Here is a 19,697-nt window from a genome sequence, read left to right as displayed (position 1 = left end):
CAAATGCTTCACTCTTTAAATGCAGCTGGCTACAGAACCTCACATCCTTCATAATTCCCAGAGCGTTTCCTTGATGGTACGAAACACTTCCAGCCTCCTGAAGTTATTGGATCCATGGCTGATTTACAAGTAAACAGAATTCAGCGATGCTGCGATTACAGTAATGGGACTAAAGAACTCTGAGGCCAGGCAGCATCTATGGAATAGGGAGTCCTGATGAAGGGTCTCAGTCCGAAACATCGACTCTTTTCACAGATGCTGCCTGACCTGCTGAGTTCCTCCAGTATTTTGTGTGTGTTGCTTTGGATTTCCAGCATCTGCTGATCTTCTTGTGTTTGAACTCTGAAGTCATATTGGGAGAGGATATCAGCAGTGACTTTAATGACCCTGCATTTTCTTCCTTGCCCTCAGGATATAACAAAATGTATTGACTATACCTCATTGGTATATGCTGCGAGAAACTTTGCAGATACTTTCCTGATCTTCACTGATATGCCATTGCAATGCTGAGGGAGAGCTGCAGTTTCAGAAATCCCCACCTATTAGAAGACATTAAACAAAGGCCATGTCTGCACCTGTCAGGTGAAAAATCAGGATCTCTGCAGAGCCCAGTGCATCTGCGGATGTGAACTTCCCACTATTCAGATCATTTACAGTAACAGGTGCGTAAAAGGGCCTGAAGGATCATTTGGGGAACTGAGTCACCCCAACCACAAACTGCTCCAACTACTATCATCTGGGAAACGGTACTGCAGCATTAAAGCTAGGACCAACAGGCTCCGGAACAGCTTCTTCACCAGGCTATCAGACTGATTAATTCACACTGACACAATTGTATTTCTAAGTTATATAGACTGTTCTGTTGTATATCTTACAGTACATACTATTTATTATACATTACTATAATCTGCACATTGCACATTCAGACGGAGATATAACGTAAAGATTTTTACTCCTCATATATATGAAGGATGTAAGAAATAAAGTCACTTCAATTCAGTTCTGAGATTGGCTCCACCCAGGCCATGCTCTTCTCTTGCCCCTGCCTGCAGGTAGAAGGTACAAGAGCCTCAGGACGCACACCACCAGGTTCAAGAACAGTTACTACCCCTCCACCATTAGGCTCTTGAACAAAAGATTAGCTACACTCATTTAAGGACTCTGTTATCTTGTTATTTCATGCTCATAATTTATTGCTATCTCTTTATACCTATCTTTGCACACTTTGTTTACAGTTAACAGTTCCTGATGTTTACAGTTTAGTTATTGTTCTGTAGATTTGCTAAGTATGCCTGCAGAAAAAGAATCTCAGGGTTGTATATGGTGACATGTATGTACCCTGATAATAAATTTTACTTTGAAAATAAATAAGTAACGTGAAAGACAAATAACCAGATAGTGTTCATGGGTTCAAGGACCATTCAGTAATCTGATGGCAGAGGAAAAGCAATTATTGTTAAATCACTGAGTGTGGGTCTTCAGACTCCTGTAGCTACTCCCCAGTGGTAGCACTACGAAGAGGGCATGATACAGATAGTGACACTTTAATGGTGACTTTGCCTTCTTGAGGTACTGCCTCTTGAAGATATCCTTGGTGCGATAGTTTTGTGTGATAGAGCTAGCTGAGTCAACACCCCTCTGCATATTCTTGTGGTCCTGTGCATTGGAGCCTTCATATCAGGCAGTGATGCAAGCAGTCACAATGTTCTCCACCATACATCTACGGAAATTTGCTGGAGCTTTTGGTGGCGTACCAAATTTCCTCAGACTCCTAGTGATGTAGGTGCGCCTTCTTCATGAAGTTGGATCCAGAGTAGATCCTCGGACATGTCAATGACTAGGAACTTGAAGCTGCTCACCTTTTCCAATGCTGACCCCTCAACAAGGACTGGTATGTGTTCTCCTGAATTCCCCTTCCTGAAGTCCACAATTAATTCCTTAATCTTGCTGATGTTGAGTGCGCGGTTGCTGTTGTTGAATACACCTCAACCAGGTTAAACATGCTGTAGCACTATCTTGCAGAACCGTGGGTGCAGGTTGGAATAGGGGTGCTGTGGGGAAGTTGGGGTGGGGGGTGATTGCCTTTGGTGTCCTGGGCATGTATTATCCCTTAATCACCATCACTTAGAGCTGTTCTATCTCATTACCATTGTTGGTATTGTATTAGTGGATCATTATCACCTGTACCCAGGTACAGTCCAATGCTTTTGTTTTGCGTGCTGCCCACTGATCATGCCACACATCAGGGGTCCCCAACCTTTTCTGACCGTGGACCGGTTTAATATGGACAATATTCTTGCAGACCAGCCGACCGGGGGGGTGCTGTTCAAGTAGGGTTAAACTCACCTCAACATGTCTTTTACAGTTAGGGTTGCCAACTTTCTCACTCCCAGATAAGGGACAAAAGTAGCAGTCAAATCCCGGGACACTTTACCGCAGGAAAAACTACCATGACCATGAAGCCTTGCATGGGCACCTGAGTACACATGCATGACATGCGCATGTGAGGTGCGCATGCGCGTACATGCCGATTTTTTCCGTGCAAATCGGTTTTGCCTTCATCTTCCCAACTACACTGTACATACATTATTTCTATTTTATATAGGCTGTGTATTTATCATATCATTCCTGCTTTTACTATATGTTAGTGCTATTTATTTTCGCTTTTATGTGTTATTTGGTATGATTTGTAAGGTTATTTTTTGGGTCTGGGAATGCCCAAAAATTTTTCCTATATAAATTAATGGTAATTGCTTCTTTGCTTCACGCTATTTCGGCAGGAAAGGTTTCATAGGAACGCTCTACCTTAGCGGGGGAAATACAGGACAAACCAATTTAGCCCAATATACCGGATGTCCTGGCAAATACAAGAGAGTTGGCAACCCTATGTTCAAGTTCAACAGTGCATGACAGGGAATGAGGAAAGGTGCAGTTGACTCATATTGTTTCCTCACGGCCCGGTAGCACATGCTCTGCGGCCTGGTACTGGTCCACGGCCCGGTGGTTGGGGACCGCTGCCATACATTATCACAGTGAGGTAGGAGGAGGGAAAATAGAATACAAACCATAGTGTTTCAGATAGAGGAAGTGCAGTGCAGTTAGACAAATAAAGTACAAGAGCCATTACAGGGTACATTGGGAATTCAAAAGCTGAAGAGTTCAATTTTTAGCATCCGAGTGGTCTGTTAATGGTGGGATAGAAGCTGTCCTTCAGTCTGGTGATCCATGCTCTTGGGCTTTTGCATATTCTGTGTGATGAGAGGCCTAGGCGAGCATGGTAAGGACCCAAGTGCTGGAGTATCCCAGACTAGAACACAGACACGATTTTGAGACCGAGATGAGAACAGGGTTCTTGACTGGACGCTAAACGAGAACCTGACAAGACTAGACAAAAACCCAAACAAGACAAAAATCCTAAATGTAATCGCAGGCGAAACGGAAGTTGATGATTGAGCACCAGACACCAGTTCAGGTGCTCTTTAAATATCCAAAACTTGGTAGAGAACATGGCCACCAATTAGCAGAGCAGGCCGGAATCTTTGAAGGGACTGTGCCAGCTATCCGTACTCCAGAGAATCTGAGCGTTTAAGTCTAGAGGCTGCACAGTCGGGTGCGTATCATAACATTCTGCCTGACAGCAGAGGTGAGAACAGAGAAGTACCAGGGTGGGAGGGTTTTGATTATGGAAAACAGCAGGAAATGCAGACAAAATCAATAGAGGAGAGGTTAGTTTGTTTGATGAACTGGGCTGTGCTGACAACTCTCTACAATTGTTTGAGACATCATTTATTAGTCAGACTTGCTACAATACAACTGACACACTCTGATATCATAAGAACTTTGCTGTTTAGGAGGATAAATATTTGGTGCCTCGTTGTCAAGTAACCAACACATACTTACTGTCACATATTTCCCACCCTGAAAATGCACAGTCAATGTGATGACATAAAGCAATTAGTAAGCAGGAGACCTTTCCTTTTGTTAATATTATCCTTGCTCGTATCAGTCTGAACTCATCCACCATATGGCAATGCATTTACATAGCACTTTATCATCCAAAGGAGCGACACTGGATAGCTACATGGATAGTGGGGTATGGAAGGCTATGGTCTCGGTGCAGGTCGATGATGGTAGGCATTTTAAATGGTTGCGGCATGAACTAGATGGGCTGAAGGGCCTGTTTCTGTGCTGTACTTCTCTATAACTCTATGTTATTGGACAAAATTAGATACCTGTCATGGAAAAGCAAATGGAAGGATACCAGGTCAAAGAGGTAGGTTTTAATGAGCGTCTTAGCAGAGAAAAGAGAGGGAGTGTTGTCCGGAATTGCTGTTGCCTCACTAAACCTGTTGGAATTAAGCCTTTCTCTGAACTGTGATCACATTTCGCAGCAGCACAGGAAAAAAAGGAGGCCGGACCCAGTCATAACAAGGAGTTGTTCTCTTTGTTTCTCATGATTTTTGTTTCTCTACTTAACTGGTGTCCGCTGTACACCATTGGCAGTGATGGCCCCTGGGAACTCACTTCCACGTTCACTCTTATAAAGAACTGCCTATTACTGACAGAAGTGAAGGATTCGTGGAGCCAGAGGTGAATGCCAAGAAGACAAACCATGCCAAGCTGTCCAACCAATTATTGCACTGGATGAAGATACACTTTATTACGGATGTATAATCCCAGCAAATGAAAATCATTTGGGTGGCACTGTGGCACAACTATTGGAGCTCCTGTCTCAGAATGCAAGAGACCAGGGTGCAATCCTGACCTCTGATCTGTTGGGAATTTGGATGTTCCCCCTGTGTCGCAAGTGCTCCGATTCCTTCCAACATCCCAAAGATGTGTGGGTTGATGGCCACTGTAAATTGCCAAGCATGTAAGTGAATGATAGAGTGTGCGGGCATTTGAAGGGAACTTGTGGAAAACAAAATGGGATTATTGTAGGATTAGTGTAAAAGGGTTATTGATGTTGCTGAAAGATCACTTCCCATGTTGTATAGCTCTATGAATAAACTGCAGATACTGAAAATCTGAAATACGAACAGAAATAGGTCAGACAGCATCTGTGTAAAGAGAAAAAGGTAAGGTTTTAGGCTGAACACCTGAATTCTTTCCTCAGGAATTCTTTCTGGCTAAAGCATCAGATGATCCTTGCTGATTCTATATCTGCTGAATCTCCCTGTCCATGGAACAAATGCAATCCAATTTCTAAACCTTTACTTTGAGGCCTAGAGCAGATCAGCCATGATCATGTTGAATGTTGGGACAGGCTTGAAGGCCTTGTGACCTACTCTGCTGCTATGTTATTGTGTTCTTAAGTTCAGTCAAAAAAAAATTGTAGTCCCATCACCTCATGAACATAGATATTGGTTTCAAAATGTAATTTCAGTCTCAGCCAAATGATTCAATGAAAGGCAGCATTTGTAGAGTCAAGAGTTAGTGGTGCAGGTTGAAGATGCTATCAGAATGCCTGGTGATTATTTGTCGACAAATTGCACTGCTTCACAATGGCTTCTCATTACAAACATACCCTTCCCCCCCGCCGGCCCACACCTCATTTTCGTCATCAACACTGCTTTTCCATTGGACGGAGCAGAACACCTGCAGGAAGGGAACAACAAGGATGAAGAAGCATCAATCTATGACTGGGGTAAGGGTGAAGGGCCTTCAAACAGAAACATTAACTCGGTTTCTCTTTCCACAGATGCTGCCCGAACTGCTGTGTATCCCTACATTTTCTGACTTTATTATGCAATCCAGCTGCTCAAGGAAGATGGCTGCAGTACAGTGTTGGTAGTGAGCAATGTTTAATTTGGAACTTTGTACCTGAAGAATGTACTAATCAAATCAAACCTTCACTCTCTTTTCATTACAGAAGCAGCAATGATTAGGCTAATTATATGATCATCATAAAACTGTAAGATGTAGAAGCTGAGTTAGGGCATTTAACCCATTGAATGGCTCTGCCATTCTATCGTGGCTGATTTACTTTTTCATACCCATTCTTCTGCCTTATGACCATAACTCTTAACTCTCTTACCAATCTATGAATCTCTGCTTTAAATACATCCAATGACTTAGCACTTACACAGAGTCACCATTGAAGAAATTCCTCCTCATCTCAGTTCTAAAGGGACATCTATTTACTCTGAGGATCAACCCTTAGATCCTTTGCTCTCATACTAATGCCAACATCCGCTCCATGTTCACTCTATCCAGGCCGTTCAATATCTGAAAGGTTTCAATGAGATTCACCCTCATCCTTCTGAATTCCATCGAGTACAGGCCTGGAGCTTTAAGCCTTTCATTTCTGTGGTTATTCTCAAGAAAAAAGCAACATTGTCAAACTGTACAGGCTTGTCGGAATTGTCAGCTATAGAAGAACAAAGGCAGAACATTTATTTCACATCACTGACCTCCGCTGTGTTTCCTACTACTAGTTGAACAAGTTTTCTTAGGGATGTACTTGTTGGGGGCCCTCCCGAGCTCTGCCAATATGCCTTGCCAATGTGTAAAACGGTCTCCAAGGATACTCTCTTGTTCGGAAGGTCCTCACACATTCGCAGAAGGAGTTGGTTCAGCTGGTCACTAAGCTGGATTGGCTGTCAAAAGCATGGGAAAAAAATGGTAAAGAGAACTAAAACATCCCTCTTTAATTTCAGAGTAAAGTAATCCAAAAGAATCCTATGATTACAGAGGCACTTGATATAATCTTCAGCGGAGTAGTGACAAATCAGGTGATTAGGTGGATTTTTTTATGATTGACAAGCAAATGATTAAACCCTTCAACAAGCTTTGAAAAATCCCAGCTATTCCTTTGATGAAACAGTGAGCTTCACTGCAAACAAACAAAAACTTTGGAAGAGTGGTGAGGAGGGCCATTTGGCCCATCATATGCTAGCTCATTGTAAAAAGTGCCCAATTAGCTCTATTCCTACTCTTTTCGCAAAGATTATCACAACATGGAATGAGACCCATCCAGACCCAGCAATATAAGGTGGAAAAGGCATAAAGATGTACACTTTGGTATAAAAAAAGTAGAGAAATAGATTATTGTTAAGTGTAATTAGGAGGTGGTGGTGCCCTGATGGTCTGGAAATTCTTGTACATTAATCACTGAAAGATAATGCATAGTGCTATACAAAATTAGGAAAGCATTTGGTAAAGATTTGATGGCAAGAATAGAGACAACTTGCTCCAATTACACAGAGCCCCAGAGAGACTGCATTTGGAATATTGAATACAGCTCTTGTTTCTGAATCAACGGGCTGCATACAGTTGAGAAATACAGCGAAGGTTTACAAATAGATTCCTAAGATTGGGATGCAGGTTTGGGCAGTGGGTTGTATGCAGAAATTAAGCATATTATACCTATACTTATTACGGTTTCGCAGAATGAGAGATAATCTCTTTGAAATATGCAAGGGTGTGATAGAGTAGGTGCAGATATGAGAATTCCCTTGGCAGGAAAGTGTAGAATGGGTGGATAGTGGGGGAGGGTATGTGCTATTGTTTCTGGTTAAGGATCAACCATTCAGTACAGAGTTGGGAAGAAACACAAAGTCAGAGGGTATTGAACCCTTGCAATCCTCCATGACCTTCCTGCAGTTCTCTACCAGGAAGGTCATGGCAGCTCAATCCTGCAATTTATTCAAAATAGAGATAGATTTTGAGATATTAATGGAATCAAGTGACACAGAGTGAGAGGAGAGAGGTGGGTCTGAAATAAAAATGAGCAATGATCTTAACAGACAAAGGGGCTGAATGGCCTATCCTGCCTTCCAGTTCCAGTCCTTCCTTTTAGGAATAATAGAGAAAATGGGAAAGTACCAGCTAGTTTTGCCACTGCATTTTATCCACACTCTTTAGTTTCTGCTCTAAAAAGTGACAGGTTGTATGTGTAGTTTACTAGCTTCAATAGAATTCAGTCATATCTCAGGAGGAATCTGATGTTTCTCACCTGTGCTTCTGGAAGCTGGTAATCCGCTGCCCAGTACAGAGTCATCCCGAGTGAGTACACATGCATCTGAAAACAAAGGAGAAAACTGGTGAAGCAGAAACTCAAACCAAACCAGAGACCTGCAAAGGAAGGAAGAGAAGATTAAGTCACATGGGAACCATGGAGTGCTGGGAAAATTTGACTCATGGCCACAGGGTAATGGGAGAGGTGCCTTTCTGACTGGAGGTGCAAGGATCCGTACTGGGAACTCTGTTGTTTGTGATAAATACTTAGTGGCTACTTTATTAGGGACACCTGTACACATGCTCATTAATACAAATATCTAATCAGCCAATCATGTGGGAGCAACTTGATGCATAAAAGCATGCACGCATGGGCAAGACATTCAGTTGTTGTTCACACCAAACATCAGAATGGGGAAGAACTTTAATCTAAGTGACTTTGATTGTGGAATGATTGTTAATGCCAGATAAGGTGGATTGAGTATATCAGAAACTGGAATTAAGTATAAATTCAAATTTAATTGTCATTAAATAATATGCATGAATACAGCCAAGGGCCAAGGTGTAAAATACAGTACTGACAGCCATACGCTGCACAAAAGGCAGATACAGTTATGATAGCAGCAAAATATGGTCACAATAATTAGCCGAAGTCCCTGAGTGCAATGGCCTGGAGATTGATGGTGCGTAATATGTTGTTCTGGAGACACATTTCTGCAAGAAGATGCAGTTCCTCATCACGCGGTAGTGCAGCCACAGACAAATGCAATCAAGCTCGACTTCCATCAAGTGAGCACAGAAGGGCAATACCAATGGGAGGGGCCAACCCCAACCCAGCCACACCACACCAGCTCCTGCGTTTTCTCCCCTGGGCGGCTGCAGCAGGCGACTCTGTGGCATAAAGGCCTGGTACGTGCACCAACCGATTCCCTGCTGTCGGTCTCGCCAATGAACCGGTGAACTGGACTTGCAGTATTCTACATTACCAGTGTCCAACAAGAGAAACATCCAAGCCAATCATCTGTACCGTTTGTTGGACCGCGCACCATCTCTGACGCCTTCCTCCTTAGGTGGCTGCAACAGGCAGCATGGTACACAATAAATCCAGCTCCTCCACTATTGAGCAACTCACTGAAGGTGTCGATCTGCAGTACTTGACATTATTCATATTCAGCAGTGTTTAGTGATTGTGAAAAAGACAAAGTATGATCAATTATACCTTTGTTTGGACCTAGAGAGGCCGTGGCGACCAAGTGCACCACGATCTTATCAGAAGACATGTCAAATCTTGCAGCAGAAGACCACGAACATAGACTCAGTGGCCGATTTATTAGGTACAAGGGATAAAGTGGCCTCTGGGTGTATATTAATGACCTAGGTGAAACTATAGGTCATCTTATTAGTAAATTCGCAGTCAACAGAAAAACTCATGGAGCTGTGGATAGGAAGGAAGGTCGTCAAACACGATACAGATCAGCTGGAAATTTGGGCAGAGGAATAGCAGATGAAGTTTAATCCAGTCAAAGTGTGACGTGTTGCATCTTAGGAAGTTGAATACAAGAGGAAAGTATACAGTAAGTGGCAGGACATTTGGAAGTATTGATATACAAAGGGATCTTGGGGTGCAAGTGCATAGCTTCTTGAAAGTGGGACCACAAGCGGATAGGGTGAGGAGGCATATGGTTCGTGTGCCTTCGTTGGTTGGGGCACTGTGTATGAAAGCCGGGAAGTCATGTTGGTTAGGCCACACAATAGGAAGGTTGTGAAGTCTTGCAAGGGGGTGCAGAAGTTGTTCTGTAGGATATTGCTTGGATTGGACTACACTGCACTACTATAAGGAGAAGTTGAAAAACCCTGGACTGCTTTCTCTGAAATGGCATAGGCTAAGGGGAGACCTGATAGAAGTATTCAAAATTATGAAAGGCATAGGTAGAGTAACTAGAGTCTTGTTATTTCAGGTTGGCAATGTCAGATAATGAAGGGCAGAGGTTTAAGTTGTGAGAGGGAAAGTTCAAAGGAGATGTGCAAGGCAAGTTTTTTTTATAGAGAGGGTAGGTGCCTGGAATGTGCTGTCAGGGGAGATGGTAGGCACAAATACCACGGCAGCAATTATGAAACACTTAGATACACAAAATGAATAGGAGGGAATAGCACAGGGGTTTTCAACCTGAGGTCCATACTTAATGATATTGGTCCATGGCATAAAAAACGTTGGGAACCCCTGGCATAGAGAGATATGGATCCATGTGAAGAGGATGGTATTAGTTTAAGTCATCGTCATGGTCAGCACAGACATGGTAGGACAAAGGGCTGGTTCCTGCATTGTACTGTTTTACATTCTAGGAGGGAGAAGCCAAGACCCAGGAACTTAGTGCTTCACTTTGGCAGGGGGACTGTGGTGGTTGCTAACAAAATGTTTACATCCAAAACAACACACACAAATAGATTCAATGGGAGGAAATCAGCAGGTCAGGCAGCATCTACGGAAAAGAGTAAAACAGTTGACGTTTCAGGCTGAGACCCTTCTTCAGGTCTGAGGAAGGACCTCGACCCGAAACGTCAACTGTTTACTGTTTTCCACTGATGCTGCCTGACCTGATGAGTTTCTCCAGCATTTTGTCTGTGTTGCTTTGGATTTCCAGCATCTGCAGATTTTCTTGTGTTTGTGTTTACATCCAATGGTTTGCAACAATGAGTGAACCGGATCACTGGCCTGTCATATTAATATCACCATGAACTATTGTTTACAAGGGAACACAATTCTGTATGTGGATGAGTTATTGCTTTATTAACCCTATCCCATGAACGTGGCAGAACTTTCCCAGGAACAGAAGGTAAATCTGTGGTAAATCAAATGCATTGTTAGCAAATATTTTAAAGATTTTTTTCAGAGTTATCGTAAGAATTCCTTAACATTCCAAGACAGTGGCTATATTTCATTAGGAGGTTGAGGAGATTTAATTTGTCATCTAAAACACTTGAAAGCGTACCGTGGAAAGCATTCTGACTGGCTGTATCACTGTCTGCTACCGCCTGGTATGTTATTGAGGTACACCATGATTTTGTGCTACTGCACAAGATCAAAATAAGTTGCAGAAGCTTGTAAAATTAGTTAGCTCCATCATGGTTATCAGCCTCCATAGTATCCAAGACATCTTCAAAGAGCAGTGCCTTAGAAAGGTGGCATCCATCATTAAGGATCTCCATTAACCAAGGCAGTGTGATGGTTGCACTGTTACCATCGAGAAGGAGGTACAGAAGCCTGAAGGCACACACTCAGCGATTCAGCAACAGCTTCTTCCTTTCTGCCATCTGATTTCTAAATGGACAGTGAACCCATGAACACTACCTCACTACTTTTTTATTTCTGTTATTTTTGCACTACTTATCTTAACTTAATTATTTAATAGAGATATATATACTTAATGCAACAGTTTTTTTCCCTCTATATTTATTTATCTATCATGTATTTCTTTGTACTACCGCTGTAAAGTTAACAGATTTCACAACATATGCCGGTGATATTAAATTTGATTCTGCTTTACATTTTTCCCTGAAACTTTAGTCTACACTGATTACAGCCACAACCAACTTCCTCTCCTGTGGAATTGTTTTGATATGGGCCACTATTTTAGAAATCTTTTTAACAAAAAGGGTTACTTCAGTAATAGGGTAGGTTTCATAATCAGGACGGATACTTAAAGAATCGCGTGAGGGCAGCAAATTTGCATGAGATAACCCATGTGACCCATCCAAGACTTCCTTCATGGTAATGATGGAGACCAGATGAACAGCTTCGTACACATTCAGATGCAGCTGTCGTTTGCAACTCTGCGCTCCCTCATTTGTTTAGGTTTTTGTAAAAAAAAGCATCACCCATGCTCATGCTCATACAATGGATTAATTTAGATAAAGTCTGGCATGGGGCTTTTATTAGCTCCTCCAGCCTTCTGTAGGCTGAACTCTGTGGTTACCTAGGCAACGGAATACCGACCATGACATTAGCTTAAGAGCTCAAGTGTTTGTCACTCTGATTCCGGGGACTATTGAAGAAGATGATCGGCTTCAGAGCTTTGCTATTCATGCAGTGCACTCGGTGGAGAAAGCTCTCCAATCCATTTGCTGGGATATGGAATTTGCAGCCCATATCAGATTCATAAATGGAGGTGGAGAGTGAAAAAGCACTGAAGTTTCATTTGACTTGTGTAAGACGCAAGAATATTATGCCTATTTCTGCTTACTCTGTTTCTGGAAAGGTATGGAGATCCACGGAGGGTACTGGTAATTAGCTTATTAGTGTCATATGTATCGAGATACAGTGAAAAGCTTTTGTTTGCACATCATTCAGACAGATCATGTCACACATAAGTATATCAAGGTGGTACAATGGGGTAAAAAGCAGAATGCAGAAAATAGTGTTACAATTACAGAGAAAGTGCAGTGTATGTTAGACAAACAACATGCCACTGTACGGACTGAGAGATCAAGAGCTTACCTTTAGCAAATAGGAACTCATTCAACAGTCTTTTAACAGCAGGATAGAAGCTGCCCTTAAGCCTGGTGGCATGTGCTCTTAAATTTTCCATTTCCTGCCTGATGAGAGGATGGCTGGGGTTGGGCTGAGACGCATCTGAATCGGATGCTTTCCCTGGTCCACTTGTACAGATTGGTGGAAGCCACTGTGGAAATGTCAAACTTCCTTAGTCTTTAGAGGAAGTAAAGGCATTGGTATGCTTTCTTGGGTAGAGGAAAGGATTACCAGAATAGCTTTAGGGATGTGAAATTTCAAACATAAAATTAAAGTGGAGAAATCCGGGTTGTTTAGAGAACAAAGGTCGAGACTGGATTTGATACAGATACACAAAATCATGGTGTACCTAGATAACATTAGCTGTTTTTCATTGGCGGATGTTTCTCCCTAAGACCACATGGGTTTCCTCCGCTTTTCTCCCACAGTCCAAAGGTTAATTATACATTATAAATTGTCCCATGATTAGTCTAGGATTAAATCAGGAGATTGCTGGGCAGCGTGGCTTGAAGGGCTTATTCCTCGTTGTATCTTAATAAATTTATCTTAATAAATAAATATGGGGAGCAGTTATGATCTGGAAGTCATTGCCCCTTGGAGTTGATCAGCTGTTACAACGTAACTGGACGGGCATGACAGAAAGTATTTCTGCCTTTTATGGGGAGAATATGGAGGGACAGAGCTCATATTCTAGAAGTACTAGGAGTTGGAATAGATTCAATGGGAGAAAAGGAACCTTCTGGGCTGTCAAAACTCCAAAACCGAGAATGCTGGAAATAGTTAGCAGGTCAAGCAGCATCTGTGGAAACAGAAACTATGAATGTTTCAGGTCCAGGTGTCACAAGGGGGGGTGCTGGTGAACGGACTCAAATGCAAGACACAGACAATGAAGTACAAGGAACAGGACTTGACTAGAGTAGGGACGTGACAGGATACAGACAAGGAGCAGGGACTAGAACGTAGACTTGTGCTAGAACATGGACTAGACAGACAGCCCGGTCAAGGAACTATGAACTAGGAGCCTGGGCTTGGGAAAGCGGGACCAGGACTAGGAACCATGAACTAGGAGCCTGTGCTTGGAGTCTGAGCCAGGACAAGGACCCAGAACCTGGGTCTTGCCTTGGGCTGGGACCCGAGAACTAGGCAAGGACATGACATGGCTACAGGACAGGATGTGGCTGGGGTCTACAGTCTAGAGTCTTGAGGCTTGAGGCTGGGGTCTTGAGGCTTGAGGCTTGAGGCTTGAGGCTAGGGTCTTGAGTCTTGAGGCTTGAGTCTTGAGGCTTGAGCTGGGGTCTTGAGTCTTGAGGCTTGAGGCTAAGACAGGTCCCCCGCAAGGCAACGGCAGAACGGCCTGACTTACCCTACGGAGGCGAGGACAAGAAGAGATAAACACCGAAAAACGACAGACAGTTCCATCTCTGCATCGGGGTTGCTCCAAATCACAGTTACGGCCAGCAACCTCGGCTGGCTACAGAAACAGCCTGATCCCTACCTAGCTCAGAGTGGCTGACGGACACTCAGCTGGCCTGGGAAACGGCTGAATTCATACCGCAAAGACAGCACCGACTACCGACAGCAAGGCTCCATGAAGCGATGGTTCTCCAACGCAGCCTAAAGATGGCAAGTGGCCACTCTAGCCTTCCACTGGCAGGTTGCTCCCAGGGAATCTTGACAAGACAAATCAGCCCCCCCACTCGACCCCAAGGCTACTTATATTCCAAGCCCCAAGATGGGAATCAGGTGCCTATGATTAACCCAACCGAAACAAGGGACAGCTGGAAGACCCGGAGTCCTGAGTCCATGGACTGGACCATGAACCGGAATACAGATTTCACGGACCGGACCATGACACCAGGATCCTTCATCAAATATTCCAGGACTTTTTTGCTTCTATGAACCTTACTTAATATTAGAATAAATGTGCTGGTAGCAGAAAGGCAAAATGTCTTGTGCAACTGAAATAAAGAAAGTAGTACAGGTGTGCCCCGCTTTTCGAACGTTCGCTTTACAAAACCTCACTGTTACGAAAGACCTACATTAGTTACCTGTTTTCACTAACAGAAGGTGTTTTCACTGTTATGAAAAAAGCAGCGCGCGCCCCGAGCAGCCACTCTCCCCCGGATTCGGAACAGCATTCTCACCGGCATTACTTAAGCACATGCCTGTGAGCAGCCGTTTGCAAGATGAGTTCTAAGGTATCGGAAAAGCCTGAAAGAGCTCGTAAGGGTGTTGCACTTAGCGTAAAACTAGACATAATTAAGCATTTCGATCGTGGTGAACGAAGGAAGGACAAGGTGAGTTTGGCTTGTGGAAGTTGACGAAGATGATGTTGAAGAGGTTTTGGCATCCCATAACCAAGAACTGATAGATGAAGAGCTGATACAATTGAAAGAGGAAAGGATAACAATCAAAACCGAATGCAGTAGCGTACAGACTGAAAGTGAAATCGTCCAGGAACTGAACATGAGGACTGCGTGAGATTTTCACTGCAATGATAAAGGAGTACGACTTTAATTTTGAAAGGGTACGTCAGTTTAGGGCATATTTGCAAGATGGTTTACAAAGAACTGTATGGTAGAAAAATGCACGAGGCTAGCAGTCAAGCATACCGTCGTTTTTCAAGCCTTCCACATCAGCCACAGCACACGACGAACCTCGACCTTTGACATCGAGGCAGGCAGACATAGAAGAAGATGACCTGCCTGCCCTGATCGACGATGAGATGACACCCCAGTGGTCCCAACCTCCGGGCCGCCGACAGATACCGATTCACGGAGAATGCAGTGGTAGCTGGGAGGCACCCAGCATGTCTTTAAGAAAAAAGCCGAAATACACAAGCTAATTAATTAGGTGCCGCCCGGCACGTAAATGTTGGCCCAAATCAGAAGCGATTGCCAATTTCACTTGCTCTATGTAATCGGCAATTGCCTCTAATCTGGGCCGACATTTACGTGCCGGGCGGCACCTAATTGATTAGCTTGTTTATTTCGGCTTTTTTTCTTATAGATGTGCTGTGTGCCTCCCGGCTACCGCTGTACCCCTGCATGTTTCACGGATCGGTATCAGTTTGCTGCCTGGAGCGTGGGGGCCACTGTACCACCTCAACCTGCGACAAGTCAGCCTAACACACCATCATCAGTGTGCTGGGCGCTGACTTCCTAATTCCGGTAAGTGATACCACACTGTACATACATTATTTCTACTTTATATAGGCTGTGTATTTTTATGTGTTATTTGGTATGATTTGGCAGATTCATAGCTTAAAGGTTACTGGAGAGAGTGTTTTGCCAGGAGCGCTTGCATGAGATTTTTGCTACGGACAGCAGTGCAGGCAATCGTTGTAGAGAAGTATTTCTAATTTATATGGGCTGTGTATTTATCATATTATTCCTGCTTTTACTATATGTTACTGTTATTTTAGGTTTTATGTGTTATTTGGCATGATTTGGTAGGTTATTTTTGGGTCTGCGAACACTCACAAATTTTTCCCATATAAATAAATGGTAATTGCTTCTTCGCTTTACGACATTCCGGCTTACGAACCGTTTCATAGGAACGCTCTACCTTCAGATAGCGGGGGAAACCTGTATGCCATAGAATGGGTAAAGCCATTCTTTAGTTAAGTAAGTAACTAGTTGCACATGAAACTGTAACAGAGCTGGACTGTGTTTTAGTAGCCGATATATGTATGTTTGAAAGTTCAGAGCCGTTCAGAACTTCATAGCTATCCATTGTTATTCACAGTCTGTCAGCAAGCACAGGTCAATGAGCCGGAGATTCTCGGCAGACAGGAAAAAATCTGCAGATGCTGGAAATCCAAAGCAAAACAGATTTGGTATGTCACCAAAAACACACTCTCAAATTTCTACCAATTTACTCTGGACAGCACTCAAACTGGCTACATCACTGTCTGCACAGGATCAAAGTAAGCTGCAGAGAGTTGTAAAATTAGTTAGCTCCATTATGGGCACTGGCCTTCATAGTATCCAGGACATCTTCAAGGAGTGATGACTCAGAAAGGCGGCGTCTATCATTAAGGACCTCCATTACACAGGACATGCACTCTTTTCATGGCTTTCATCAGGAAGGAGGTACAAATGCCTGAAGACACACACTCAACAATTCAGGATTATTAAGTATTGCATTGTACTGCTGCCACAAGGTTAACAAATTTCATGAGATATGCCAGTGATATTAGACCTGATTCTGATTCTGATTTTGAAATGCTAGAGGAATACAGCAGGTCAGGCAGCATCTAAGGAAAGAAGTGAACAGTCAATATTTCAGGCTGAGACCCTTCATCAGGACCCTGAAGAAGGGTCTTGGCCTGAAACGTCAACTGCTTATTCTTTTCCAGAGATTCTTGGCAGAATCGAAATGGAAAATGCTAAAGCTCCTTCTATTCTGATTTGATGTCACACAAGAATGGCACAGCAGTACAGCTAATGGTGTGGCTACTCACAGCTCCAGCAACTCTGATTCAATCCTGATCTTAGGTACTGCCTTTGTGGAGTTTCCACATCTTCCCTGTTTCCTGTCACATCCCAAAGGTGTGAGGGTTGCAAGGTAATTTGGCCACAGTTAAGTACCCGTAATGCAGGAGTTCCCACCCTGGGGACCACAGACCCTTTGCTTATGGTATTGCTCCAAGGCATAAAAAGGATTGGGAGCCCCTGTCCTAATGGGAACATGGGGAGAATAAAATAGGATTTGTGCGGATCTGCTCATAATGGTTGCTCAGTTGTCAGCACAGATTTGATGCATTGAAGGGCCTGTCTCCACTTCAGACTGTGGCCATGTTAAACTTAGGGTGCTGCTCAGTTTGTATTCCACAACAGACTTCTCAACACTTCAGTCCACTCCTGCTAATTTGATTATTTTCTTCAAGTTAAATTAGAACCATCTAGTAACTTTAACTGAGTGATTTTAATTAAATAGCATAGGAGCAGGTAATTTGTTTCTTAATTCCAATTGAAATGATCAGATAATATGAATGAAACAATTTTTAATTAAGAGCAGTAGACTGTGTTCCCATTAGAGAATCCAGTCTGGAGTGAGACCTGACCTTGAAAAAACAATCACAAGCCAACACACACACACACACACACACACAGTCAACACACTGCGTCAAATAAAAATTCAGCATCTTTATGACTGCCATCAATGTACTTCACTTTATTTGCCTGTTCTTTGCTATGTGTTTGGAAGTGATGCTTCTATTATTTTTCCCTGGCTGCAAACACACCCTTTGTTGCCCAAAAGGAGCTCCACAATACATATTCACATGTCTGCTGGAGGAACTCAGTGAGTCAAGCAGATTCTGTGGATTCTGTGGGGGTGGGGGGGCGGTTGTTGACGTTTTGCTTTGAAACTCTCCATCTGTCCTAATGTAGGGTTTTGGCCCGAAATGCCAACAATTTCCTTCCTCCCACAGATGCTGCTTGGCCTGCTGACTTCCTTCAGCAGATTGTTTGCTGCTCCAGAATCTAGCATCTGCAGTCTCCTGTGTCTCCACAATATGCATTTTTTGTTATCTCTTCATTTTTTTCAAGTGGGGGGGAGTGCATGAAATGTGTTGTCCCTGTGTTATGATGAGTCTCCCTCTTTAACCTTTGCAGTTGGTCCAGTGAAGCTGCTCCCATTGTGTTATTGGCAGGCCGTTCCAGGGTTTAGCCCCAGCAATGCAGAGGGTGGTGCGGACAGCCCAGCGCATCTGTAGAGGAACTTCCCACTATTCAGGACATTTACAAAGACAGGTGTGTAAAAAGGGACCGAAGGATCATTGGGAACCCGAATCACCCCAACCACAATCTATTCCAGCTGCTACCATCCGGGAAGCGGTACCGCAGCATAAAAGCCAGGACCAACAGGCTCCAGGACAGCTTCTTCCACCAGGCCATCAGACTGCTTAATTCATGCTGACACAACTGTATTTCTATGTTATATTGACTATCCTGTTGTGCATACTATTTATTATAAATTACACATTACACTTTGAGACAGAGACGTAACATAAAGGTTTTTACTGCTCATGTATATGAAGGACGTAAGCAATAAAGTCAATTCAATTCAGTGATGGAAGATCGACAGTAAATGTCCAAGTCAGGATGCTGCAGAACTTGGAAGGAACCCATGAGGGGTGCAGTTCCCATGCTCCTGCTGTCTTGTCCTTGGTAGTAGAGACTGAAGTTCTGAGATGCACTGTTGAAGAAGCCTGGGCCATTGATTACAGTACATTTTGTGGATGGTACACACTGTAACTACAGTGTACCACTAGTGGAGGAACATAATACTTATGAGTGATGGATAAGGTGTTAGATTTGGATTCAGATTCATTTATTTATCACGTACATGGAGACATACAGTGAAATGTGTAATTTGCATTAACAACCATCATATCCTTGGCTATGCTGGGGGAAGTTTGCAAGTGTCACCATACATTCCATTCCAGCATCAACATAGCATCTCCACAATGTTCAATCAAGCAGGTAGTTTTGACCTGGATGGCACTGAGCCTCTTGAGCAATGTCAGAGCTGCACCCAGCCAGTCAAGAAAGTAGAGAACATTTCATCAAGCTCCTGTGTGTAGGAGAGCAGAGGAAATGTGGCCCCTGTGAGTGGTAGAGACCACGGGAACAGGACACTGACACAGAGAGTGTAAGAGAGCACACGACAGTGACACAAGGTTAAAGAGAGAGTGGGAACTGGCACTTGGTGAAGAGAAGGTGCAGATGTCCCGTAGTAAGCCAAATGCAGAAACAAAGGTATTGCCAAGTGGTTGGATACCAGATTATCAGAATTTTACTATTTAAGTATTATCCTGTTAGCCCAGGTCTAGGTTAGGAAAGTTGGACATACCTAGCCTGATTCAGCGCACGACTACAAACTTAAAGAACTAACTCCATGAAGATTTGTCCATACTGTGATTAAAGATAGCACTGATTTTCAACAATCCGCTGTGTGAGATACTGTATGTACTGCCTGTTACACCACTGGCATTTAGGGCAGCAGTGGAAGGCCTCCATCTCTAATGGTGTCCAGGTCTTGTTTCATTATGTTAGTAGCTTCCTCCTGATTTCACTACTGTCAATCATGCAAGTCCCAGGTGGAGACTCAGGAATACCATCACACGCAGATGTAGAAGGATTCTTCATTGCTATTTCTGTAATAGTTTTGTTTTTACCAGTCACGGTTGTCAGCACTAAGC

At 43.3% G+C, this 19,697-nt stretch overlaps 1 protein-coding gene across 1 annotated transcript in view; it reads right to left on the bottom strand.

Moving 5' to 3' along the window:
* Nucleotides 1–19,697, bottom strand: part of LOC134358441 (tyrosine-protein phosphatase non-receptor type 13-like) — a 426,694-nt gene that overhangs the window by 316,541 nt on the left and 90,456 nt on the right. The window contains exons 4-5 of the mRNA XM_063070670.1: nucleotides 7,958–8,023; nucleotides 6,414–6,599 (exon numbers count right to left, since the gene is read on the bottom strand). Of these exons, the coding sequence (XP_062926740.1) occupies nucleotides 6,414–6,599; nucleotides 7,958–8,023 (252 nt within the window). The remainder of the gene's footprint in view (nucleotides 1–6,413; nucleotides 6,600–7,957; nucleotides 8,024–19,697) is intronic.

The sequence above is a fragment of the Mobula hypostoma genome, chromosome 18 (genome assembly GCF_963921235.1).
Source record: "Mobula hypostoma chromosome 18, sMobHyp1.1, whole genome shotgun sequence".
Classification (NCBI taxonomy): Eukaryota; Metazoa; Chordata; class Chondrichthyes; order Myliobatiformes; family Myliobatidae; genus Mobula; species Mobula hypostoma.
This window is presented reverse-complemented; position numbering and strand designations above follow the sequence as displayed.